At 46.2% G+C, this 27,679-nt stretch overlaps 3 protein-coding genes across 3 annotated transcripts in view; all 3 read right to left on the minus strand.

The window, feature by feature from the left end:
• CEMIP (cell migration inducing hyaluronidase 1) overlaps nucleotides 1–9,816 on the minus strand; it is a 100,050-nt gene extending 90,234 nt beyond the window's left edge. Inside the window, exon 1 of the mRNA XM_065733967.1 lies at nucleotides 9,376–9,816. The gene's annotated coding sequence lies outside the window, so the exon portion shown is untranslated. The remainder of the gene's footprint in view (nucleotides 1–9,375) is intronic.
• The window catches only part of LOC136047294 (inactive cell surface hyaluronidase CEMIP2-like), a 47,726-nt gene extending 33,569 nt beyond the window's left edge, over nucleotides 1–14,157 (minus strand). The window contains exons 1-9 of the mRNA XM_065734353.1: nucleotides 14,079–14,157; nucleotides 12,881–13,363; nucleotides 8,707–8,847; nucleotides 8,039–8,600; nucleotides 7,657–7,826; nucleotides 7,134–7,322; nucleotides 6,524–6,693; nucleotides 5,506–5,715; nucleotides 1,517–1,722 (exon numbers count right to left, since the gene is read on the minus strand). Coding sequence (XP_065590425.1) covers nucleotides 1,517–1,722; nucleotides 5,506–5,715; nucleotides 6,524–6,693; nucleotides 7,134–7,322; nucleotides 7,657–7,826; nucleotides 8,039–8,600; nucleotides 8,707–8,847; nucleotides 12,881–13,363; nucleotides 14,079–14,157 — 2,210 coding nt within the window. The remainder of the gene's footprint in view (nucleotides 1–1,516; nucleotides 1,723–5,505; nucleotides 5,716–6,523; nucleotides 6,694–7,133; nucleotides 7,323–7,656; nucleotides 7,827–8,038; nucleotides 8,601–8,706; nucleotides 8,848–12,880; nucleotides 13,364–14,078) is intronic.
• Nucleotides 14,158–17,305: 3,148 nt separating this feature from the next.
• ABHD17C (abhydrolase domain containing 17C, depalmitoylase) overlaps nucleotides 17,306–27,679 on the minus strand; it is a 30,797-nt gene continuing 20,423 nt past the window's right edge. Inside the window, exons 2-3 of the mRNA XM_065733968.1 lie at nucleotides 22,662–22,841; nucleotides 17,306–18,844 (exon numbers count right to left, since the gene is read on the minus strand). Coding sequence (XP_065590040.1) covers nucleotides 18,625–18,844; nucleotides 22,662–22,841 — 400 coding nt within the window. The 3' untranslated portion in view covers nucleotides 17,306–18,624. The remainder of the gene's footprint in view (nucleotides 18,845–22,661; nucleotides 22,842–27,679) is intronic.

Consider the following 27,679-nt stretch of genomic DNA (forward strand, 5'->3'; position numbering starts at 1 on the left):
AAATGATCCTAAACAGTTACCAAACAGGAAGGGATACATTTTCATAGCACTGTTGCTGGACTTCAGCCACAACCCTCCCACTGAATTTAAAACGCCACACAACCTTTTAATGATAGTCTTGAAGGAAAAGAAAGCATCTAGTGATGTCAGACATTCATTTACAAAGCCACATGCTGGACAAATAAATTATTTGAGACCATTAACACAAAATTCCAGTTCTGCTAAATGCACCTTAAGGAAACCTTGAAAAATGACAGAAAAATGAACTTCTGGGTTATTTTTCAGATCTTTGAGGGGAATGGCAAAAGGTAGGGGTTTCTGTATGGATTTATGATGCTTCTACTTGGAAAACAAAACAACTATCCTTGCAAGCCACAGATGGCTCGTTAAAAAGGAGATTAAGGAGATATTATTTTGACATTTGTTCAAATAGAGAGTTTTTGCCTCAGACAGAGGATCAAGTAGTGGCACAAACAGAAGCTAGATATAGCTATGTAAACATTATCATCTACTGCCTTGCTTCATTTGATAACATCTTTTGGTATAATAAAAAACACATGTAAAAACACTGCAAACCTTTTCTCAGGACTATACCAACTAATTGGATGGAAATCTCAATAATTTTCTGTCTACTTTAACTGTTATGTGATCAAGAATCCACACTTATTTGCGTGAGTAGAATGACTAAATAGGTGTGCAATAAACCTGTATTAACTATAAGTCAACTTCTGCATTTCTACAACAATATTGGCATTAATTCAATTGGATTATTGACATAAATTAAAATAAGTACAGTTTAGTCACTTTATTGGTTTCCACAGAACATGAAAATACAAAATTCCTTGGTTAAATTATATTCTTACTTGCAATTACTAGGCAGATCAGTGCCTGGATCCCCCAAGTGCCCACATTATAGCCCCTCAGTCTCCAAAATGGAAGATAACTTTGGTAAGCTATTGTAGGGAATTGTTTATTGTATTATAAATGAGGCTCGTGGCACTTCTTGCTGATCTCTACACCACCACTAAATCTCCTTGTGTACTCTAGGTGTCCATGTACCTGTGTCTTGCAGACTAACTAACAAAGCTAGGTTGAGGGGCCCTGGGCAGCCCGAGCTGGTGGGGAACAACCAGCACACAGCAGGGCATTGGGACCCAGTGATCTTTTAGGTCCCTTCCAACTCAAGCCATTCTGTGACTCTATTATTTTATTATTCTTGATCAAAAATAATTGAAAGATGTTCAGAAACAAGCCAAGTGCTCTACGTACTACTGATTCCTCAGAAACAGCAACAGGAATAAACAGTAACATAAATTCCTTGCTTAGAATTCACATGGATGCTAACAGATATCTTCACACTCCAAACATCATCAAGCAGCCAAATGATTTTTGAATGAGAAGTGCTAGGAAAAGCTGCAGCTTTTCAACTTATAGCACCTTTTAAAAGTTTTGTCTCAACATAGCATTCTTCAAGACACAGCTTCAAAGCTCAGCACCAGTGCTAAGAGCAACTTACATGCAGTCAGTGCTTGGCACGGGAATGTAATTCCCATAGACGTGGCTCCGGATGGCAAGGCACATTGCTTCATTGCGATCCGAGGGCAAGAGAGTTCCTGGCCTGGTGAGCAGTCCCAAGTTGTGCTGGAATGTATTGCGCTGCTCCGTCCCATCCTCGAGGAAGAAACAGTGCCCCAGGGTGTCATAGCCAATGGTGTCTTTTACCTGGAGAAAAACATACAGGCCATAGATTGCAGTGCTAAGGGTGGGAGCAATGATGTGCTCTGCTTAGCAATATGTTCTGTAGCACTCATGGAAGGGTTTTGCCACTGTGCTGCACAGTGCCTTCATGTGCATTGGTCCAAGAGATAACACTCGTGTGGTTTGCGTAGGAGTGGACTGATCTCCTTACACACTGGAGAAGATACTAAATTTACTCTGAGGAAGACTGCATGCATAATTAAAGGAAAGTTGTAAAATACTGGATTTAAATCTGCCCTCAGATCTGGGAGAGTATGTTTGATTCAGAATCACGGAGTAAATATCTGTGTAAATATCTGTGTGTATCAAGTGGTAAACCAAAAAGCTAGCCTAGCTATTCAGACTTTTTCATGACTGCAACACTTCCCAAATAAAGTTAAAAAAATCTTCAAAATGCAGTATATGAGGTAATTTTTCTTATTGAGGCTTCTGCTCTTCTTCCTCCACTTTTGTAAGGTAGAAGTCCACTTAATGTAATGATCAGCTTAGGCAGAGGTGGTATTTCACTGCTCAGCCTATTTAAGACTAATTGACATGCATTAAATCATAATTTGACCAAGAGGACTTAGCACAAGCCTCCTTTGATGTACTGCCTTATGAAGACAAATTTAGAAATCCTTCCTTTAAATGTGAATACAAAATCAGGTTGGTTAAAGTACCAGCTATTCATTACTAACTCTCTCTGAAACTGAACTTTGTACTTCACGTGCTCCCTGACAGCATGTGCATTCATTCTTCAGGCATGCAAAATGCCTGCTGACGTCAATTAGAGTTATGTCCATGTAAAATTGCAAGATTAATTAATATTAACCTGCTTGGTCACTCCTGTACATCAAGGGAAACTTGAACGAAATCCATTTCAGTTCATATCCTTGGATTGCTCCTTAATGGGCTACAACCATACATAACATCTGGAGTCACAAACGTTATAGTTCCATAAGTGTATTTCTACTGGCTTTCATTGCTTTCCTGGCAGTCTCTTCTTGAATTTGTCATCTGCTGCTCAATGACGTGTTCAGGTTAAAAATAAGGCAGCATGCAGCCGGGTACCCAACTCCTAACCAGTAAGTTTTTGGAATCCCAGTGGCACTCTACGTGTAAGTGAGGTAACTCAGGGTGAGTTGCAAGGAAGATAACTGAGAACTTAGACACAGTGACATGGAGAGAAAGTGTCTCCATCAGCTGAGTAGTGGAAATGCGGATATGAAATGGATTTAGATAAAAATGCAAGTGCCCTTGCCAACCTGCTAAGAACAGTAAGTCTAGCTACTTATATCCTCCCAAATGATGGATGGGAGTTGCACTGGAGACTATTTTTGGAGAGAATGTATAAAGCAAGCTGCCTAATACTGTAAAGCAAAGAGCATTTCAATTAGAGAGCTTCATTCTTAGGAATTTAGCAAACTTCAGCTAATCTGTGCTTCAGAGAAGTGCATTAAAAACCAGTCTTCTCACCAGAAATAGATTTTAGCTTTAATGAATATGATTTGTGGTAGCTTCAGAAACACGCAGAAGCCATGAAAGCTTATACACATGGAACTATATTAATTGCTCTCCTGTCCAGAAAAGAAAATGAGATTTAAAGATTGTTCACATTTGCACTGAACAAGAAGGGTCACAGAATCACAGAATGACTTGGGTTGCAAGAAACCTTAAATATCACTGATCTCCAGCCCCCTGCCATAGGCTGGATGCCCACACCAGCTCAGGCTGCCCAGGGCAACATCCAACCTGGCCTTGAGCACCTCCAGGGATGGGGCACCCACAGCTTCTCCGGGCAGCCTGTTCCTGTCATTGCCATTAGATCAGAACAGCAGTAATTGCTCAATCTCAGCATATCACAGACAACTATAGCCTGGAAAAGAGGAGCCACCTTGCAGCACTGTGACATCAGTACATTACAGTACAGTCGTTCAGCCCACAGCCCAACGCCAGATGATTAACATGCCTCTAAACACTGAATTATATATAGTTCAGCAACACAATATAAGTGACCTTGAGGCATTGCAACTTTATACATGAAAGACTACAATATTGTGTGGTATGTGTGACGTGTGTGAGGGGAGCGAGCAGCGTGTCACAGCCTGCTGCCTGGCCACAGTGAGTAACCCAAGCCATGAAGTGGCTGCAAAGGGGCACGAAGCTGGCAGGCAGGAGGAGCAGGTGGGAGAAGGGCCTGGCACACAGCTCCCATCTAAGTTATCTAACTGACTTGCACTGATATACATACAGTTCTCTGGAACTGCAGATTATTTTAATTTATCTCAAAGCAAGGATTCTAAATACATTTTAATTGCTCTTCATAGCAGCATTGAAACCACGTGATCCTTCCACAGAATCACATATTTAACCTGTGCTATAAAACCTATTGATCAATTCAGAGACTCGAAGCCCCCAGGCATCACCTGCTGGTGGTCTGGAGCTCATTCTTCATTTCCTAATTTTGTGCCTACTTAATCCCACACAGCTAGATAACCATTGACAACTTCCCTTCTGATAAAGGCCCAGAGTACTCATCATTATTCCCAGAAATAACATTAGCATAACGCTTCATTTTTCATGCCTGGCAGGTTCCTGCTATTCAAAGGGCATAATGCAATGGGAAGAGAAAGGAAGTTGGGATGTATCTACACACACTGTATGAATCTCCTGCCACGTAAGGGCTCTGTCTACAAAAGCAGAAACTACAGCCAGAGTGAATCACATGTAAAAGAAAGTAATCAATAATTTTCAGTGATCCGGACAATATAAATACTGTTTAGAATCATGGAATCATAGAATTGAGTCAGAAGGGAACCTTTAAGGCCTTCTGTCCAACTGCCCTGCACTGAGCAGGGTCTCCTACAGCTGATCAGGTGCTCAGTGCCCCATCCAGCCTGACCTGGACCATATCCAGGGAGGGGGCACCCACCACCTCTCTGGGCAAACTGTGCCAGTGCCTCACTAGGGTACATGACAAGTGCTCTCAGTCATACAAGCACAGTGTTGCATCTTAATGAATACAACCCCTTACACTAGGGTCCCACCAGCTTGTACCTATGTCACATCTTACAGAGCTTGATGTTCAGAGCATTGAAAAACTTTTCAGGAATACTTCAGAGGTCACAGATAGTTTGGGAGTGTCTCTGCCTACACACATGTTAAGTGAATAAGGAAACGCCCGCGGAGACCAAAATGCCATTCAAAGTCTGACAGAGCAATTGAACATGTTGGGACTGGAGTGGGAATCTGCATTTCTAGCTGGGGCATATATGGGTCTTTTTTTGTTTGTTAAGTTCCTCTCCCCTGTGCCCTTGTGAATATCTAGGTCAAAACCAAGTCCCTGAAGGTTTTTCTGTGTCTGTACCAATTCAACTGCACTCCCATTGTCACGTGAAAACTTCTGGATTTGTTTCACATTACCCTGACTTGAACAACTCAACATTTTTATCACTGTTGCTAATTAAAAGTCCATTACTTCAGTCTGGTCCAAATGAAAGTTTATATGATCACAAACTGTCCAGAGTAACCATGGCAAAGAATTCACTATATCTGATCACATCATTAATAATATTAATTATCAAGACAATACGAAGAACCTGAATTTCAACTATAAAAGCTGCACTGCCAGAGCAGAAGTCCAAATGTGTCAAATGAAGCCAAGACATCCCCTGCGGAGCCTTGTTTCTGCATTCTGATTTCTCCTGGCATCTCAAATGGCTCATAAGGAAAGAAATTAACTTGGTACTAATAAAATAGGTTTCCTACCAGCAGGCCATGAGTCCCATGTATGGCAACACACCTAGAGAAGCAGTGGTGGATAGCCAGGTTATCGAGGTACGTCGGGTGTTGATATCCTCCTCTCTCATCGACATCTGCAGCCATGTGAAAGTGCACAGGATAACTGCCCAGGATTTGCTGCCCCATGTTTTTTAACTCCACACCTGACATATGCACAGAACTAAAATTTGCTAGGATCTGTTGAGAGAAACGTAGATCCAAGTAAGGTGTTGCAAGAGAAATACGCAGAAAAATAAAAACCTTTATATTTTTTTCTCCCTGTTAGGCAATATGTTTGCAACACAAGGCAGGGCCTGATCCCAGGGGTGCCAGCTCCCCATGGTGACTCACAGCAGTACCTGCAGAGGAGCTCCAAGGAGGAGCTGCCAACCAGCATGTACAGCATTCAGCAACAGCTGTGTGTCAGTGCGCTAACATCTTTGCAGACAAAATTCCCTGCCAGCTACAGAAAGAAATAATATTTACCAACAGGTTCTATTTTGTGACAGCTTAATCTCTGTCAAGTGATCTTAGACCAGACCTGCACAGATTTCCACCAACTGGTAATGGATTTACTTTACACAAAACCTCTGGATCAGCAAAACTTTGGACGTTGACTGGGAACCCTTGGGACGACCCAGAGAAAGCAAAGCACAACAGGAGGACCCAGCACTCAGCTGAGCCCTGAACAGAGCCAGTTGCTCTGTAGGCAGTATAATTCCTTCAGCAACATCTTGTAACACGTGCAACTTCACACTGACCCTACTGTGATGGAGCTGATGAATCTCCTCTAGCCTGGAGAAGGATACATTTTTGTGTATGTGGTGAACAAATGGCACAGCCCCGTTGCAAGTCTCATTTTGCAAAGCAGGCCACCAAACCTTCCCCACAAATATCCTTTTTCCCCAGACACAATGGAAGTTTCATGCGCTGTACAGCTCATCTACAAGCCAAGAAAGGAACTAACTGAACCCACCTAAAGGAACACACTTTAAAAATCACTCACTTTAATATGTCCTCCAAATGTGTCAAAGGAGAAAAACTGACATTGATTTTCTCCATAACAGGAGTCTTCCATTTCTCCTTGGATAAGTATATTTCTAGTCAGAAGACCGACCTCTGCCCTCATGTCAATGCCATCTATGACTTCGCCAATATGAAGATAAAGTGGGCTGCCTGTGGAAATTGGAAACCTTTTTGTTCAGTGCGAGCACATGTTCATTATTGCATTGCTCTAAGCAAGTGCATGCCTTTCTTTCAAGCCATCACTGAGTTTAGGACACGTCCAGCAGTTAATAACTGATCCATGGGAGATCAGCACCTCCCTTGAGTTCTGCAAGGAGCAGCTGTCTCAGGTCAGATTTTAAGGCCCAGTACAATACTGGGGCCTTTCAGCTCTTCTGTGACAGAGACACAGGCTTATGGGACAGCATGGCTTAAGTGACCACGGTGGCGATGGGTTGACAGACGGACTAGATGATCTCAGTGGTCTTTTCCAACCTTAACGATTCAATGCTTTTAGCTAAGAAGACAAATTAATGTGAATGTAGACTGTAAAAGACCTGACAGCGTAAAGATTTACCACAAATGAGAAGCTTAATAAAAAAATCTCATACCATCAATTTTCACTTGATTGCTTTTACATTCAGGGCAAGGAAGGAGACTGAACTCTTCAGCCTGATGCATGGAATAATCTGTACTGGCAACGACGATCCTGTCACCAGGTAACCAACTTCTAACATCATCCACTAAGTGGAGAATTATTCCTTTGGACACCTCCACTTTGAACCCATGATGAGGCACTCCTGAAAAACGAGGCAATCATTTTGTTTGTCTTTTTTTTTTTTTTTTTTGACATTTACACATGCCAGAATAATACAATTAACCAAAGAGCCACCCATTTAATTTTATCTAGATAACCTCATGCGCAATAGAAGTGCTTTAGCCACCACTGTGACAGTGTCATCTCTCTGCAGGCAGCAAAAGCAGTACTTTATGAGACCACTGCTGTTAGCTTGGTCACCATGCATATGAGCAAAAGCCAACGGTATGAATATCATTGCACAGTTCAGAGCCATAGCAGAGAGAAAAGACTGAGCAAAGCAACAGAAGACAAACAACCATCAGCAAACAGAAAACCTTTTATCCATCCACTGAAAGCAGTCACAGTGAACCGGGTGCCATCGTAGGTGAGGAATTCTCTCTGGGCTACGGCTAGCCCTGTCGTCCCATGCCCATGATACTCTCTTTTATCCTCCGCCGTCGAAAGCGGATCCCCTCCGAGGATGCCCACCAGCGCCCAGGGCTGCCTGGAGGAGACGAGGAAGGAGCGTTCCGAGCTGCACCCTGCGGCCCCGGGGAGCGGGTCAGGAGAAGGCGGCGCGGCGCGGCCCCCATCCCTCCCTCTCTCCCTCCGGGCCCCTCCGCCGGGCAGAGCGGCGGCCGCGGAGCTGTCCATGGTGCCGAGACCCTCTGCGCCGCAAGTTCGAGCCCCGCTCCCGCCGCCCGCCCGCGCGCTCACCTGTAGCCCAGCCGGGCGATGTGCCGGCTGCGCAGGCGGTCCCGCAGCATCAGCCGCGTCTCCAGCGTGAGGCTGCGGGCGGCCGAGTCCCCCACGGCGGCCGCCACCACGCTGCCTTCGGGCTGCAGGGCCAGGAAGTCTCGCAGCCGACGGCACTCCGCGGCCCGCAGGTGGGTGTCGAAGCGCCCGGCCGCTGCCACCCGCCCCGTGCCGGCGTCCAGGACGCGCAGGTTGAGCCCGCGGCTGCCCCACCGCCTCTCCGAGGAGTAGGGGCCGTGGCGTAGCCCGCCGGGGTGCAGGTTTTTATCCAGGAGGCTCCAGGAGCGGGGCCGCCGGCCGTGCAGCTCCAGCACCCCGCCGCGCCCCACGCCCACGAACTTCTGCCCGAAGCCGTCCACGGCCGCCCCGTCGGCGGCTCTCCCGTACAGCGAGATGGTGGCCCGCGACGCGTAGGGGCAGCGCTCCGAACCGACGTGCAGCTCCCCGCCGTCCCGGATGAGGATGTAACGGGCCCGCAGCGTGATGGGCGGCCCGTGGGGGCGATCGGCGAACACCACCTTCCCTGTGGGGCGCGGGGAGAGGAGCGGGATCGGGAGTCGGAAACGCGGGGTGCCACCCGCATCCGTCCCCCCCCCCACCCCCCTCTGCCACCGCCCCGTGCCGCTTACCTCCGTCGCGGACGACGAGGGAGTGGAAAGCAGCGGAGCTCTCGAGCCGCAGGGCCGCCCCACGGCCCACCACGGCGCGGCGATGGGTGTCGGAGCCGGGATGCCAGGGGACGAGGTGCGGGGAAGGCTCCGGGCACGGCCCTGCGAGAGAGGGGGGCAGCGGCAGCGCGGCGATGCGCGGAGATTTGGGGGGCGCGGGGGGTGCGGTACCGACCTGCGCTGCTGCCGCTCGCTGCTCCCTTGCGTCCTGCGGCGGCACCGGCACCGGTGCGAGGGGCAGCGGGAGCGCAGCCCCACTTACTGCTGCCCCAACACGTGCGGAGTCGAGCACGCTGCTTCTCCGCGGCTTTGCACGGAGCCGGCGCAAAGACGCGTTCGGCTTTGGATGGTTTCTTTTTTTCCTCTTCTTTTCTTTTTTTTTTTTCCCCTCCACCTAACCGCGTACGCAGAAACCCCTCCCTCTCCCCTCTCCGCACATCCCCGGGTACGGAGCGGCGACCACAACAACGGGACGAAAAGAGAGAGCCGGCGACGAGAAGGAGAAAAAAATAATTAAAACAAAACGCACACAAAAAAAAAACCAAAAACCAAAAAGCACACCACCACCCCAGCGGCAAAACGACGGGGAGCGCCGGCGGGTCCCAAACTCCGGCTGCAATGAGCGCTTACCTAAAGCCGGCAGCGCGGAGCCGCAAACTTTGGCGGCCGCCTCCCGGGAGCTCCCGACACGGCTGCTGGGCAGGGACAGAGGCAGAGGTAGGGGCAGGCAGGCGCAGGCAACTCCCGCTCCTCCACTCCGGCTGCCTCCCCTCTGCCTCCCTATTTATATCCATCTTCCAGCCGCCGGCGGTGCCCGCACTGTTTACAGCAGCTCCGGCTGCTGCTGGCTCCTCCCAGCCGGGAACGATCCCTCCAGCCCGGACTGACATCCGCGGCCGGCGTCCAGATGCTGAGGCTGGGGCGAGCCCCCCTGCCAGGCCCCGAGCTGCTGGGGCTGTCCCCGGGATCCCGGGGGTGTACCCTGGGGACTCAGAAGCCCCAGGTACATTGTGAGGCTCGGGGCTCGCTTTGGATCCCCAGGCACAGTGCGTGCTCCCATGGGGTGCCCTGTCCTACAGCATTCCTATGGGGAACGTCAGAACACAAACATCCGCCGTGACAGCAGAGAGGTGTCTGTCACCTCACCTCGTGTCACTTGGGCGACCTGGATGCAGAGACAGTGCCTTCCCCTTCAGAAGGTGCCTCGAAGAAATACACATGCATTTACCACTCCGGCACAAACCGCACTCCTCACCCTTGCAGACACCTGCCCAGCCTCCAGCCTCAGTGCGCACGGCCCTGCCACCACTGCTTTTCTTCTCCATAAACCAGGATACTGCCTTTTCTCAAAACACCTTCTCCCTAAGCTGTAAAACACAGCGAAACAAAGCTTCCCGGGGACACCACTTACTGCAGTCACTCCTTCCCATCCCTCATCCCTGCTCCATGTCCCAGCTCCAAGCAGCGAGGCAGCAGTGCTCCCACACACCGCCAAAGCACTGCGAAAGCCACAGGTGCCACCGGACTCAGTGACAGTTGTGTGCCATCATCTGGTCAAACTGCTCCAATCTGTCACCGCTGAAATCCATTCCGGCTGAGGATTTCAGAGCACAAAGAGGCCGTGTGTTAGTAACAGAGAACAGAAGACACAACTGCTCCCCTACACCCCGCTGTGGATGCCGGGCGTTGGGGGGTGCGAACAGTGCTCCCAGTCTGGAGGAGCACGCTGGGAAAGGCTCAAGCTGCCACCTTTGCTGCCGGCTGCTCAGTGATGGTGCAGCACTGGCACTTCTATTCCTGTCTCAAACAGCTTTTGGCATTTTCCTTCCCAAAAGAAAGCGGCATTAGTCAGTGCTGTGCCTCGTTCTTATCTGAAAGCGACATGTACGGACGTGAGGTACAGCAGCCTGGGTTTGTGGCTTTGGCAGATGGAGTGATCTGCTGGTGGGAGCTGCAGGCTGGATGAGACAGGAGTGCACCATCTCCAATTTCTCTGAACCCTAAGGAACAGAGGCAGAAGGGAACCCGAACCTTTATTTTACACTTCCCGGGTCCCTTGAAGCATCATGGATTTGTATTTAAAGTATTTATCCAGCAAAGGATTTCATGGGCTTACTTGCAACCAGCCCAGTGATAGCAGAAATAAACGCCATGCAGACTTTGGTCAGTACTCAGCTTCACGTGGGCCCTAGGAAGCTATCAGCAAAGCCAAAGGTGACTCTGGTTCCCATGGGTCTTTTTTTTTTTTTTTCTTTTTGGAAAAAGAACCCCAAATTTGAACAGGGTTTGTCTCCTTCACAGCCATTTCCCCTGCAGCCTCAAAGCCCACGGGTACACACTGCTGAGAGCCCTTTCCTAGGGGAAGGATCCTCCTTGGAGGTGAACTGTTTTCTCCCGTATTAAGCTTTCCCTGGCTGAGGAGGGAGATTACAGAGCAGATCATGGACGGATCACCTCGTTTCTTTGAAGAGTGCCACTCCACTTCCAGGAAAGCACACACATTTTGCACCTTGGTGCTCGTGAGCTAAAATCCTTTCCCTTCTCCTGCAATAGGAAACCGTGGCAGACTACCGCTGCCATAGATCTTCCTTGAAAAAAAATAAAGAATAAAAAGAATTAAAAAAGAAAACCGATCTCACAGGGTGGCTCCCGAAAGCTCGTTTTCCGGGCACACTCCCTGGCTGACCGCTATCCTGTTTCCTTATTGCCACCCGGGGAAAGGAAGAAGCGCACTCAGCGTCCCCTCGGCACCGCCCGCTCCCACGTCCTCCCCTCCGCCACCCGAGCGCTGTTCCGCCGCCGGCCGCCAGGGGGCGCCCTTGCACAGCCCTCGCTGCCGCTCAGCCCCGCACCCCCCAGACCCCGCCCCTCCCCCCCGGGACTCGGGCACCCCCTGCAGTGCCCCTCATTATTAAATAAGCGACGTTTCTTCAATATGTTTTTCCTCGCGCCTCTTCCTCGTTGCACATCTGATATCCTCTGGGGTGGGTTTTTTTTGTTTTTTTTTTTGGATTCCTCTTTTTCTATTTTCCCTGCCTGAGTTTTGTATTTTCCAAACGCTTTTCCACAGACAGCCCCCAGTTCCCAGCAGGGCACTTTAAGGTTGGAAAAGAGCTCCAAGATCATCCAGTCCAACCTCAGCCCACCCCTACCATGCCCGCTGACCATGTCACTCAGTGCCACATCCCCACTGCCCTGAAGCACCTTCAGGGACAGTGACTCCCCCCCGTCCCTGTGCTGCCTGTGCCAGTGCATCACCACTCTTATAGAGAAGAAATTTTTCCTAGTATGCAATCTGAACCTCCCCTGATGCAACCTAAGGCCACTCCCTCTCATCCTATCGCTGTTACTGGGAGCAGAGGCTGACCCCTGCTTCACCACACAACAAGGCAGTTGTAGGGAGCAATAAGGTCTCTCCTGAGCCTCCTCTTCTCCAGATTGAACCGTCCCAGCTGCTACCCATAAGACCTGTGCTCCAGACACTGCTCCCTGCTCCTGCTGGCTGCACTATTTCTGATACAGGCCAGGATACCATTGGCATTCTTGGCCACCTGGACTCACTGCTGGCTCACGTTCAGCAGGCTGTTAACCAGCACACCCAGATCCTTTTACTCTTTCACCTCCCCGTGGGAGCAGGAAGTGCTAGCCCAGCTGTGCCCCTGGAGCTGGGAGCTGCCCATTCCCAGTGCATGCATCAGGAATGCTCTCAGGATGTCGTGAACCTGGCAGCCGCACCAGGCTGAGGATGTTACCAGAGCATGGCTCTTAGCACTTGCAGACAGCACAAACACAGCTCACAGCCGACCACGGCACATTGCCCTCCAAATACTTCACCACTGGAGCTCCTTCTTTCCCGGCCATAGAATCAGAATCATTTGAGTTGGTAAAGGGATCCTTAAAGGGCACCTGGTCCTACTCCCCTGCACTGAACAGGGACAACTACAGCTGATTAGGTGCTCAGAGCCCCGTCCAGCCTGACCTGGAGTGTCCGCAGGGACGATGCCCCACCACCCCTCCAGGCAATCTATTAACCTGGGCCATGGCTTAGCCAAGCACTGGGCCCTGCAAAACAACACAGACCTGCTTCACTAATTGGTGCAACACAGGATCAAAACACATCTCTGGGGGTACCTACCACTGTGTTCCGCTTTGGGCTTTGGTGGCATCCTCCTTGCTTTCAGCACGTGCTCCTTGAGCAGAGAGAAGACCTTGTGCTGCTGGCTCTGAGAGAGCACATCCATGTTCCCCAGCAGCCGGAGCACCCTGTGCAGCAAGGAAGGCCTGAGCTTGTGCTGTGACATCTTGAGGGGATTGACATGCATTTTGGGTAGCTTGGTTTCTCGGTCACAGTTGTACAACCGAAAGAGGTTCCAGGCCAAGCCAGGTCCAAACGTATCCATTAAAATATATCTGGAAAGTTTGAGGAGCACGTCACAGGACAACTGCTTCTCCTGCGACTTCTGGCCCAGGTTCTCACTCAGGGAACTTCTGCTGGCATTGGGACAGAGCAGAGGGCTGGGTCTGTGCAGGTCCACAGCCCTGGGCAGAGTGCTTTGGCTGTGCAGGAGTTCTTCACGCTCCACATCCCACCACGAGCTGTTGGGACCCAGGCTATGCTCTGAAATAATCAGAAATATGGCAAAAAACATTAAACACAAGCAGAGAAGAATCCTGGAGGGTCTGCATACACAAACACACACTCCTATCGATGTTTCACCATACTGCTGCATACACTGCTAATTGTTACATCACTTTAGTATAAGGACATACTGCTGAACACTGGAGGTCATGTCCCCGAGCCCTGGAATGTGCCCGCAGTGCTCGCACTCATTGCTGAGCAGCAGATGAGATTTTTAAGAATGTTCCACTTCCTAGAGGTCCAGCATGGCTGGGAAGCTTCAGGTATTTTTTTATTTGATCTCAAAGATTGGAGTTAGCAGCCTCCAGTAGTCGTAGCTTACCGTCCAGGGGATTATTCTCTTGTTTAAACCAAATTAGTTACACATTTTACTGTTACGCTGGAGCATTATATAGCAAAGCGCACCTTGATGGCCTTAATTCATTGCTGATTCATAACCCTATAGTACTGGGAAACTGTGAGACGTGACCCCCAAGACCAGATGGCAGCAGGTAATTCAGCAGCATCATAGCAGATGCAGCACTTCGCATCCTTCATTCAGAGCAATCCGCAGACATTGCAAGAGAATAAACCTCAGAGTAAAGCGCGATTTGGAACGAACAGAACTCCGGATGCTAAAAAAGCCCCGAGGAATTAAGAAGAAAGTGAATGAAAGGCCGATTGCACGCAGCCACCTCCACAGCCGCGTGCAAACCCCGGCACCTAGCAGAGCGCAGGCGGGCAGTCAGCCTCCAGCCCCTTCCCATGTGGTCGGCGCCGGCAGCCGCCCTCATCTCCCGGCAGGGGCCAGCCCCAGCCCGGCAGCATGCAGCTCCCATCACCGCCTTTAGGGCAGCCCCCAGCCCAGCTGGGCTACAGACGGCAGCAGTGAGGGGCTCTGGGCCGGGAGCGGCACCGCCTTCCTCTCCCTTTCTCCTCCTCCTCCTCCCCCCGCCAGCACTGCCCACCCCCCGCTCCCCCGAGGCCGTCACCGTGTCGCCGCTGTCTGGGGACGCTCCTCGCCTCCTCGGGCCGGGCTCCCAGCACCGCCACCAGCACCAACAGCAGGGCACAGCTCCTCGGGGGGCCCGCGGCCGTCCCCAGCCCGGGGGGGTCACCTGCAGCACACACACGGCGTCGGGTCGGGATGGGTAGGGCTGGGCTGGCGGCCGGCTGCCCCCCCCCTCCCTTCCTTCGCCGTTCTGCCCCGCTCACCCGGCTGCATGTAGGGCTGCCGGAGCCGCGCTGGATGGATGCTCTGTGGCTGCCGAGGCTCCTCCAGCCGCTGTCAGCGCAGCTGTGTCCGCCGCCCCCGGGGAAGCTGCAGGACGGGACGTGCACTGCCCACCCCGCAGCTCCTGGCAGCCCTACAGAGCCCAGGGCGGGCAGCGTACCCACAGCGCAATGAAGTCCTGAAAGCAGCGCGTTTGCCCTTACACGAGAACACCCTGTGGAGGTGAGGGCTTTATTTTCCTTTTTTTTTTTTTTTTTTTTGAGAGACGTTGCTCCAACATTTTCAATTTCTGCAAACTCACACCCGGCAGAGACAACAGGCACTGCTGCCCCAAGGACCAGCTCATCCATTTCTCTGTTGTAATGAAGCTGTGAGACCCAAAAGTTTCATGGCTGAAATACAATCTCACTCTGAAACACAACTCAGTCCTGCAGGACTCAGAAAGCAGTACAGTGCAGGTAGTTTGGGGCTCAGCCCATCCACCACCAGAGCCATCCTCCTCTCCATCAGCACAGGGGGCTTTGTAACCACTGCATTCACAATGCAAACTGCAGAGCTAGAACGGTGGGGAATTGCACCAAGAAGGGAGGCTGTGCATGCAGAAATGAGTGAAATGGACTTAAATGAGATCATTAGCTTACATTCGTGATAGCAGAACTGGGGGAAAAGGATTTCCCAAATGAGAATAAAGGTTTACTGCTGAATAAATAGCACCATGAAGAGTGGGGTGTTTCTACTTCTGCATTGAGCATCATTTAGTAGAAGCAAATAAGATACGGGTGTATAGAAGAGGTGAACATTACCACCTGTGAACACAGGTTTGGGTATTTCCGAAGCGGATGGGTCGGTGCCCTGAGCAGAGCTGCCCCACACTGCAGAGAGGACACAGAACTGGGGAAATAAACACAGCAGAAACAGCAAGGCTGAGAGATCTCAGCGTGAGCACAAGTTCACTTTGAGTTACGTACGTCTCAATGCGTGCAACATCCAGCTCTGAGAAAAGCAGAAGCTCCGAAGGTGCAACCAATATTTTGCTCTGTTTCAAAGCACAAACCTCAGACAACTGCTGGTGGGAGAGCACAGCTTACCTCCCTGGAAACACGAAAGTCATACTTGAGATGCCGTCGTGCTGTATAAACAAGGCTAGCAGCTCACACAGGAAGAAGGGGTGGAAAAAATGTTACTTATTTACACTCTTGGAAGACCCATTGCATAATTTACCCAGGCGCACACAGCCATCTTCACAGTGACACCTTGGGAGCTCTAAAATATGCAGAGCGAGTTCTTGCGAAGGCCCACGTTATGCATTCAGATGAGTCAATGTTCACAGTTTGCTGGAGCAAGCTCCTTTTTTAGCCCAATCCGAAGTTTCTCTTTCATAACCTCACATCGTCCCCTTTTCCAACATCTCCAATTCCCATTCCAACCTCTTGTTTTTTTCCCATTAAGCAGATGGAGACCTGAACTCTTCTGTCTTCAAAGCATTTCATGAGTCAGACATGGATTCTACCTAATAACTCTAACGTTGACAGGCAGCAGTGCTCCGGAATGCCTGAAACAGTAATGCCTTGGTACAGGGGATAAGCTAAAAGTTTACACAGCATAAAGAAGGCCACTACTGTTTATTTTCTTTCCAGGACTTGCCAGGAAACGTTAAAAACTCCACAACTCATCTCAGAAGGATTCAGTAGAAACAGAGCTGCAAAGAAAATGGCGTAAGGGACCCAACAGGTGAACAGATTGCTGACTTAAAAGAGAGGGAAGAAGCCCAGTGCACCACTGATAGGTCACTAATTATCACTCATTAACAAGAAGATATTTGCATTTGTTAAACATGGATAAACTTTGCAAAGCAAAGCAGACAACGCAGAAGAATACCTACAAGGGCTACAGTTAGGTAAGGAATTTGCACTAATAAAAGGGAAGTGGAAATTCACGTGCAGTCAGAGCACTGAACCTGGGCTGCCAGCGACCCTGATGCTGAAGGGACCATTCTGAACTCAGATGGGGGGAATCTCATTAATAGAGAAAAAACAAAACCCAAAGCAAATTCAAAGACCAGCCATAAAGCGACTGCAGGAATTAGAGAATAACTAAGCAAAAAGTAACCCCCACTCACCATGGATTTGTGAAGGCACACACAAAAAAATGCCAGAGACGTAGCAGAAAATTTCCTTAAAATACAGGAGGGAGGAGGCAGAACATGCCAGCCACAGCTGAACCACCCCAGGAGAACAGCTGGGTACTATCTATCGCTCATCCTGAAGCACACAGGTGGGAGCCCGCAGAGTAAGGACCCAACTGATGGCACACAGATGGGGGTCATCATTTCCCCTCACTCCTCACATCACTGTGAATGAACATACCACGTCCCTTCCTTGTGGAGTGACAGTGCCAGGGCAGCATCGAAGACAACAGACACAGTTGCAGTGCTGACAACTCTCTGCAGGCTCACGACAACCACGTTCACGCTTCCCTTCCAGGCCACGCCTCGTGTGTTTTTCTGCTATTTGAAGAGCAGCTGGACACCACTTAAAAGATATCTTTTGTAACATCTGAGTTATATGGCAAGCTGCACGGAAACGAGGCCTTCACCTTCAGGATAGCTTTCCTTGGAAGGAGGGAATTCAATAATGAAATCCAAGCACTCTGCATTTTCTTTTAGTAGGAAAACGATGCGCCAAATAAGATCCGAAAGCTCAGTGAGATCTAATCCATGCATCCTTTATTCCATTACAATCACTGTGTTGCGTTGTAGCAACAGGACACAAACTGCAATCAATCAATTTGTACGACAATCTGAGGCTTACAGTACATTTAAGGCCTTAAAATTTGGAAAAAAAAAAAAAAAAAAGGAGACCTATGCTAGTAGTGTAACAATTGTACGTGTTTTGCATTTCTGATGCATAATCTGTGCGGTTCCAGTGTCAAAGAATCAAACTGCTGCTCAACTAAAAAGATCAGCTCAATGAAAATTTGGTTACAGAAATTCTTCAAAACATAAATGTGTAAATTCTTTTTTTTTTCTTTTCTTTTTTTTTTGTCCTGGAAACTTTATAAAACTTTAATAGCAAAATAATATAGGGATAAAAACATATTTTAACAAAATGTATTCAATCAATCATATACAAACTGGAATTTTGCAGTTTATTGTAGCGAGACTTAACTTAAAACTACCAATTAAGAACCTATGCACAATGTAAATTCAAATATGTACAGTACTTTTAAAAAGTCTACAGGAATGCTTTACAGAAGGAAATGTCTGTTATGGCTATTATTCAGACCATCTGAATATTAAAATGAGTTTTCTAGTAGTAAATTTACACATTTATTTTTTTAAACAAGAGCAATTTCATCCGTAGCTCCTTTGAGAATATTCCAGTTACATTTATACAAGTAATGGAGAAGATGTTACAGAGTTTAGCCCCATATAGTAGTTCATTTATTATCAGGAAAAAGTAGAGTTCAATAATTTACTCGGGAAGATCAGTAAGTTAACCAAAAAACACTAAAGGGGAGGTGGGGGAACTTCATCACAATAACTTTCCAGTTACAATACCACAGCTAGAAACTTGACAAAGAAAGTACTCCCGTCAATTGAACCCATGGCCGACCATTTAGAACAAGCTGTAGCTCTTAACAGTTGTGTTCTACATGTTGAGAACACTGAAAAAAAAGTCTTCGTAGGACAGAATTAGAAACGATCAGAAGTGAGACAGAGAAAACCAATCTTCAATTAATACAGCACTAGGTAAAAAGTGTCCCCATAAGCAGCTAGTATCCCCACTTCTTTCAGGGCAACGAAGCTAAAAATTGTTGGAATTACAGTAGTTGACCATATTGTGTGCATTAGTAGAATAATTTCCAGATATAAAAGACAAATTTCATCAGATGTTTGATTAGAACACCCTAAAGATAGGGCATTTCTTCATAGTATAAAGCTATTACAGCTATCCAGTTAAAGCATGTGCAAAACCAGGTAATTTCTTCCGTTCACAGTAACTGAGGTAAAATCAGGTAGGCTTCTTCAGGAGTTGGGAAGTTCATGAGATATGAACTGTTTTAGTCTCTCTAAATACTGTGCATAAAGCTCTATGTCGTTATGCCCAGCCCCTTCCACCCAGAGTGGCTCTACTGCTCGTGGACATCGCTCGTACATTGCCAGGCCGTGGGAGAAATCGATCACCTCATCTTCGGTACCGTGGATCACCAGCACAGGAGAGGTTACTTTAGATATCTTGTCAATGCTGGGGAGGGAAAAGGAAAACATTGCTCAGTTTGTGCCTTTTGTTTTCAAACTATTAAAGAAAGCTAGGCTTAACTATCAACACACAATCAGCTTACCAACACTTGTTTTTGAATGGCTACAAAACCTTGGAGTTGTGGCACACAATAAAGAACAAGGCTTACCCCCCAGGCATGCTGGAGCCTGTGCTACCATCACCACCAGCTCTGATGGCCAGAAGCTCCAACGGGCAGTGGTGCAAATAAAGTCTGGCACCCAAAACACCAGTGAGTAGTGCACCTGTCACAGAAGCCACCGAGGGAACCCAGTGAGAGGCAAATCAGATTAATGAGACGTGCCACCAGCGTGGGCTCTCCACATTACACATTATCACCTTCCAATTTAACAGATTAGGAGCCAATTAACTACGTTCCAGTTGTAAGACTTAATGCAAAAAGAGCCTCAGCTCATGAGGTTGGCACCTCCCAGTTTAGGGAGGAACAGAAAGAAAGAAAAAACCCACAAACAACTGTTCTTTGTACCCATTGTCTAAGTTCAAATGGCAGAAAACTGTGGGAGAACTGTGTTACACGAGGATATTTAATGGCAAACCAAACGAAATTCACAGGGGATTTTTTTTTGCCCTACTACGAACTTAGAGCAAGCTTTGCAGACCAATGTACCCTATGATCACCTCACACAGGAGAATGGGGTCTGAAGAAAGGGAAGAGTGACACAAGAGCACCCTCACAACTTTGAGTTCAGCCCAGAAAACTCCAGTTTGGAAGCATGCTGGGAGCACGTGAGTGACAGTAAAATTTGGATGGACAGAGGACAAGTTTGTTTCCTTACACTACCTAATGAGAAGTGTTTGACTTTCCTGTGCTGAAGAACAAGAGAGCATGTGACTTTGGTAAGACTGGAGACTTTACAAAGCAACCAGACTAACTGCTTACAATGATTAAAAATACAGATGCCAACAAACATCGATTCAAAAACAGGTTTAAAAAGATTCATGAAAATATGAAGTTAATTAAAAATTAAGGTGTAAAATACAGTACCTAACCTCTCAGACACAAATCTCAGCATTTAGTATCCTACAGAACAGTCACTGCTTTCCAGTAAATGGCTGAGTGCAAATATATTTTGGTCTCTGTATCAACAAATACTTCTCCAGAAAACAAATTCTTTGTCATTTAAAGAGGGAAAGTGCTAGTTAAAATTAAAACACAGCCTATTTTGCTTTGCCTGTCTGGAATCTGCGTTGTGTGCAACTATGCTGAATATAGAACAATATCTCAAGAACTTGAAAGACATCAGAATAATGCAGATTCTTCCCCTTCCCCGAATTCATTCCCTAATTAGTATCACAGCCAGATGTAAATATTTTATAATGAAAATGCTCAGTAAACTGAAATCTTAAGCCCATGATGCATCTGCCCTGAGTACCACAACGTGGCAAAGCAGATCAGTCACATACAGTTAGAGATGTTTATACAGTATTGTGTCCACAAACTAAGATCTCATTTATTGTAGGAAACTGGGAAATCCCTCTCACTCCAGTATTCAGACAATGAAACTATTTTTTTCCCACATATATTCCCAGGCCATTAAGCTAGATATTTGTATTTTGCAGAAAATCGGGGCGCGACCCACTGCCAACTCATAAGGCAGTATTTAAACTGCATGTCAGACTCACTTAGTATGCTCAGCCATACCACTCTGCAGCTAGAAAAATCTACAGAGACCACATTCTCACGGAGACCCAACATAAAATGCACATAATGGCAATTCACTGTAGGTGCACACAGAACTGTTTTGTTTCCTGTCATGAAGACAGACGTCTGAGCTGCACGCACCCACAGAAGTGCACTGCTGTTTATTTTCACTGCTTACAGTCTGAGTGAAGTCAGACTGACAGCACTGAACAGCTCAGTAGGTTAAAAACTAAATACTCCAGAGATACAGCGCATCTGTTTTTAGGGTTTCACCCCAGCCACCTTTTATTTCTGTATTTACTTTTTAGTTTATTTGATTTGGCTGCTATCAGCTAATCACTGTTAGTTATGTAATCAGAGCTACTTTTTAAGGCTTTGCATTTTTTTCTGTAGCAGGAGCATCTGTAAATACAACATTTAGGGTTTGAAGATGACGAACAAGTTCATGTACAACAGTTTCAAACTCTGCACCTTCGGCACCTTACATTAACTGTGGGACATTATTCTGTGGGAGAATACTAAATTTGGGGACCAGGCAGAAACTGTGACAGCCACCATTACTTGTGGCTGTTCAGGAGCACACATTTACGGCTTTCACACTCCTCCACCTTCTAATTTTAATCTGCTGTGATGAAAATAAAACAAACATGAGAAACGCTATGAGGCCCCTACTACAGTTATTGCAAACACCATCTTCTGAAGCAAAGACAACTTTGCACAGAATTCCAGTGAGTCCTCTCCTTTGTCTTCTCCCCTCCATGGGCGATTTCACCTTTTATTCTCATGTCTGTATAATATGCTGCTATTAAGAGAACAGCTCCCCTCCCACATTCCCAGATGTCCACAGATAGGTTTGTCACTGCCTTAATGCGGGACACTTATCACTCAAATATCTCACAATTTTCTCTCTAGAGCAATCCACTGCTAACATTACTTGAAGTCTAACTACTCAAAGTCACAATAACAGAACACCTGTAGGAGGTTCAAAAAGCAAATCTCAAATGCTCAGCTGTGCAGCTTGTAATTTAGTGAAGTTAAGTCGCTGAGTAATAACGTAAAGACTTTGGCTGTGTGGAAAGAAAAAAAAACTAGTTATGAAATCAAGGAAATACGTTTTGTCCCATCAGCACTACAAAAAAAAAGATTTGTAAGTAATGGAAATTCAGTAAGAGCCAAGTCCTTTTAAGAGGAAAATAAAAGAAAAAAGAAGAAAAGAAAACCACAAAAAACCTCTAAAATAATTTTTAAAAATCATGAGAATGGAATTTGGAAATACTAGCTCCCTGCAAATGTACACTGCAGACATGCAGAAATGATAAAAACATTCCTAAAACACCTGCTCTTCCTGCATCTAGTAATTAACTTGGAGCTGTTGCAATTTCTTTTCAAGTGAGACACTGCTATAATGGCAAGTGTTATATCTCAAAACCACTTGTATACAATTTCCCATAAGTTGACAATCTACAGCTTCAAACAAGCTTAAAATCTTCCAAAATAGACTGTAACTCATTCTACTTCGGTCACAGGTATTAGGATCTGACATGACCCCCATCAGGGGGAAACAAAAAAAATGGACATAGGAACAGAGGGTGTAAACTGCTTTCCTTAAAAGGATCAAAGGCAAAGAAGCCTTATAAAGTGCACTACCTGAGATAACACACGAAACACAGAGCCAAGTTGAAAAGTGACCCACAGCAGGCTAACACTCTAGCCTTTGACTCTCTCTTTTCTCTCCCCTCAAAGCAGTGATTATCTACACCCTTTTTGGTGAAACCACAGCAATATATTAACAAGTGACCTGAAAACAGCACATCCATTACATGATAACACGTTACATCCTAAATCAAAGTCAACCCAGATAATAAAAGTGTACAAGTACTAACTTGTTATTCGTTAGTCTGAAGAACTAACAGGACATTAGCAGTTGTTAAGCTACTTATTCAAACCTGATGACATAAAAATTCTTGTATTAACAACCCATAACACGAAATCAGGAGAAGAAAAACAGTAGTAAACACTAGGAATTGTTCCCTTGTTGATGTATCACACCAAAAAGTTCCTTTAAAACACCTAACAGTGCACTGAGTACAGAACAATCATCCTCACAACGTTCATACGTACCTTGGAAAAGCATCAAAACAATAGGTTTTCCTAGTGTCAGGAAATGCTACCCGTAATCCAGACATCAAAGGAGAATGAAGGATTACTGCTGCACACTCGTACCGAGATGCCAGGTCCACTGTAGGGACAGTACCGATGCTCTGACCGTAGAGAATAATGTTCTCAGGACTAACGCCATACCTGTGGAGAAAGCAAATATCACTTTAAAGAACACATTCTGCATCAGAAAAGCAAAAATAAATAAATAAAAGGGTAAAAAAAATAAAACAATCCAAAATATCCCTCCCATCCACTACACATTAAAATTCTGCTCCTGAGTGACGTAAGTTTACATGTCTGAAACTCTAAAACAGAACGGTCACGTAAACCATCACAGTTGACATAGGCTGAAGAGAGCTATCCACGAAGAAGGAATGTCAGTTTGTTAATCTTCACCACCTCCACGAACACCTCTTTCATTCTGAAGCATAGCAAATTATAAATGAGACTTCCCAGTACCTAGAGTCACTCCCAGGAATTCCAATTAGGTATTCTGTGAGCTAACAGTCTCTCCACTCTTTCTACCATTAAACAACACAGTTACCCCCTTTGCCTCTCCTTTCTTCCCACACAGCTGGAACAAGACAACCAAACTGCCTTATTAGTGTAGCTGAAGATAGTGAAGAGAAGAATTTGAGAAGGGCAGTTGTGTTCATTTTTATCCAGTTGCTGATTGCTGTGAATTAATCCTCATTTTCTCTCTTCCTGCTTAAAATATGTCGAGCTTATTTTGCAATTATAAAGATACATCATTTCATAAAATTCTGGGTTCAAAGGGAGTCCTGAATGGCTCCCAAATATTCCTGTCTAGCCAGCAGGCTGTCCTAGCCTGTGTGCTGTTTCACAACTGCAAATAAGCAGCATGCAAAATACAAAGGAATCGGGAAGTGGCACAGGAGGTGGTGTTGGTGGGTAGGAAGAAGAGTATAGTCGTATATGGTCACCACAACTTGGTAAGAAAGCTACAAATCAAAGCTACTTGTCAGCTGGTTACAGATTATTTATCCAGGTTTCCATGTCTGTTTTCTACTGCAAACTGTATAAAGAATAACTGAGAATATATCTACTGGAAGATAATCTGTGCAGAATGTGCCTTTTTGCCAAACTACACTGTCTACAGTCCTGCTGGAATGGTTATGAAAAGAAAAAAAGTGTATCTGTGTATCTATCAAAAGTTACAGTCTAGGCTATACTCAATGTACATCTAGAAGTTTTTCAACTCCTTTGATATGCTTATATAGGTATCTGGCAGAGCTTGATAGCACTTGACTTTTAAAGCAGTCACATGATTGGGTACTTGCAAAGGAGATAAAAATTAGAATGGAAGAATAATCCAGCACTGACCACCCGACCTGGTTCTGTCATGGAGTGAAAGTAGGCTGGGTTATAGATTCTGTGAAAGTGGAATTTGCTTAGTATTTCTATGTTGTTGAGCATGAGTGCTTTTTGCATCCACTGTAACATGAATAAGCAACTGTATAAAAATATCTCTCCAGAGGAAAATTTTATCCTCTTGGTAACCAAGCAGAAGCTTGGTAGTCTTTCACCACAGCCTGATGTTTTTGAAGAGAGGTTGTAAAGCTCTCTTATGAGAATTATTTCCCCCTCTTACAGTCAGAAGCAATCCGGCACACAGTAGAGCCTGGGTGATTTGGGTATGCACATTAACAGAACCCCAGAGTGAAGCTTCAGCCTCATGGATGTCACCTCAGCTGCAGTGTGGTGGGTCAGAAGCAGGTACCTTTGAAGGCTGAAACTATGCCTCTGTTCTGAGCTACCAGTTGTTGTGTCATATTACAGGCAGGCAGAAATACAACAACATCAGAACATAAAATAATGGGACTGGAACAAGCGCATTGAAGTAGCACTTTGAACAGAACTGTATTGATGCTGGTAGATTCTGCAGTACCATCCTGAGCTTCAATATCACGATGAATGTAGAGCCCCCATTTCTACAGCATTTACAGTCTAAGTAAAGCATAGAACCAGACATGTGGATGAGAATCACAGCATAACTAGACAGAATAAAGTAGAGAAAGAATTCCTTTAATATAATTGCCTTAGCATTGCAATTTTCTCTGGCATTGATTTTCTTTGTATTCTCTCCTCTTGGTCTTATTTTGTTTCTGAAAACAGCTTATGTTGCAAATAGAGCACCTCGCTGCTGCCACTACAGGCAACTAGAAAGAAACAAATCTCAATTTCACAGTGTGCCAGTTGAAGTTAGAACTAGTCTATAGAATCACCAAAAAAAAAGGGAGATTTCTGAATTTAAAGTAGCTCCTCATCACTAAAACATTACATTCAGTAATTCAGTATTCAACTCTTCAGAAAGGCAAGGTGGTAATTGTAAGAAGAGCATAAGGACACTGAGAGCACGCACTGCAGCCAGCCTCTCACTTGATGGAATGCCTTTTCTATTTTGTATTCCTACTAACAGTGCACTAAGAATCTCTTGGACTGTTTCAGTCAGGAACAGTCCAACTGTCCAAGCCAGAAGAGCCACTGCAACAGATATATCTTATCAAGCCCTTAACCATCAATCAGAAGGTGACAGCGAAAGCTTATCACAAACGTCAACAGAAACACCTGCACGAACAATTTACTGTAATTTACCATGAATAACAGACAGGGGTGAGGCCCCTGGCACGGATGACCACGGCCTGGCACTGGCACGCTCTGAGCCCTCTCGATGCTGCCCAGCCAGTGACTCAGCAAGCAGGGCTCAGCCAAGGCACAGAACAGCCCAGGGATGTTGGACGTAACGTACAGCATGAGCGGGGAGTGGAGGTGGGGCCCTTCCCCTCTCTTTGTGAGCTCCTGGGTGGTGTTAAAAGATTCTTACACAATCGGAACAGTGATAAAGTGAAATAGAAGAAATGAGAAAGTTTTCACAGATAAGAGACAGCAATTGGATGGAAACTAGGTGACATACAAGTGATGAACAAAGTGAAAACAGCCAAAGATTCAGAGAAAAACAGGCACTCTGCTACAACTTGTTTCTCCTGCTAAGGAAGCAAGTCCTTCCACCAGCCAAACAGCAGCTCCTAAAAACATCTTTCTTAAAATGAGGCGCTGGAAATGGCTGTGAGGCTGCGGGGCAGCGAGGCCCAAGGAAGGCCCAAGGGAGGCCTGAGGCAAGGCACTGCGGGGAGGGACTCCAAGAGCTGCCACGAGTGCATGCAAATCAGTGATTAGACAAGAAAATAAGCGAAAGAAAAAAGAGGAGTGTGCTTCCTCCAGAGAAAATCAGTTACTGAGAAGCATAAAGCTACTTGCATTTTAAAAGATCCAAGTATTTCTACTCCCCCAACCCACAGATACTGATCAGATGGCAAAGTTCTCCAGTGTATTCTGCTCCCAGAATCCCACCAGTAGGTCACCTGGATTAGGGATTACATTTGCTATGAGCACAGGAAAAAGAAAACAAGCATATTCACAGGCACCTACTGCTAGCCAGCTCGAGCCAGGTCCACCTACAGCACCAATACACTCCAGTTATCCACTAAAAATCCACAACCCTGACTTTCTCACTTACAGACTAACGACAGATTTCAGTCACACCAGCAGGTCGGTGTGACAGGGAAGGGTTGGGAATACTACTAAGTACAAACTACAGTGACAGGACAGGATACAGCCACCTCCCGTTCAGTGTGCTTAGCTGTATGACTGCGGTTTGCACTTTGCTCCCACCTCAGTTTCTTCGAACAAAAGCATGCACTTGTGAAGTACTAAAAGCCTTCTGGCTGACAACACTCTGTACAGACTAAGCATTAGCATAAAAAAATCTTGATGAGCATGAGATATGGCATTTCTTTTTCTTCCTTCAGGCCTTCAGGTTCAAGCAATAATGATCAAAAGTTTACCACTATTTTATTTCTTCCTTACTCCATTTCAAGCACCAGAGGAATGCTGCTGCAGGGACTACAGAAGTGCCATACATCTCAACCCTGCCTGTCCTCAGCCAAAGCTGCAGGAGCTGCACCAATCCTCCAAGGTGCTGAACACGTTTTCAATGGTGAGGGCAGTTCTTTTTTCAGGATTAGTGAATCAGTGAAGTTAACCACACCTCTTACTTGCAGTTCTGAAATGTTACGGTATTTGCTGTCCCAATACCTTTTACCTAAACTGGAAAGCACAAAGATCAGCATGGATACAGCAAGAGGAGCAATTCAGAGTTTTCAAGCTACCGAAAACCAGTTGCAGTATCTCCATCGAAACAGATATCATCACAGGAGTGTTCACCACAGGACTACACAAAACCCATTCATCATGCTGTTGAGACCTACTACATCACTGCTTGTACACTAAGGCAGCTACTGCTGATCAAGTTCTTCTTTACAACAGAGTATTTAAACAGAAATGGACAAAGAAACAAGGTAATTAGCTCATGTGCTCTTTCAGTATGAAACTGTGCTCTCTACTCTCAAGGGAAACACTGCAACGAAATGATTCAATTTTAAAATACGGAATGGGAATCCAGCATACATCCAGAGTGATACAACTTAAAACCACATTTCAAGGCAACAGTGACTTCTCAAAGTATTTTTTGAGAACAAGCATGCAGCTCTGAGCAAGAGAAGTCTTCAGACTCCAGTGCAAGTCTGTTCCTTCCTCTTAACACAAATCCCTTCATTTCCCCCCAAATTCAAATTTTGAACGTGTCTGAACTCAGCAACATGGGCACTACAATCATTTCAAAGGACAAAGAAAACACCACAAATTACTGTTACAAATGCTATACCTCTAAACTGCACAGTTCAGAGAAATTCAGATTGCTTGCTAAGAATCTCAAATAGGTTTTTCTGTAGAATCATGTCTGTAGAATCTTGATAAGCTTCCGTAAGCAATGTGCCTACAGTTTCAGCCTCAATCAAGTAAAAAACCCACATGCTGATTGCATGTCTTGAACTTGAGATTAAATTGTGGGATCTTTGTGTCAACAAAACAAAAGACAGTCAACAGGAGAGATTTGGTCA

The sequence above is a fragment of the Cyrtonyx montezumae genome, unplaced genomic scaffold (genome assembly GCF_038088225.1).
Source record: "Cyrtonyx montezumae isolate F1298 unplaced genomic scaffold, pur_monq_1.0 scaffold_17, whole genome shotgun sequence".
Taxonomy (NCBI): domain Eukaryota; kingdom Metazoa; phylum Chordata; class Aves; order Galliformes; family Odontophoridae; genus Cyrtonyx; species Cyrtonyx montezumae.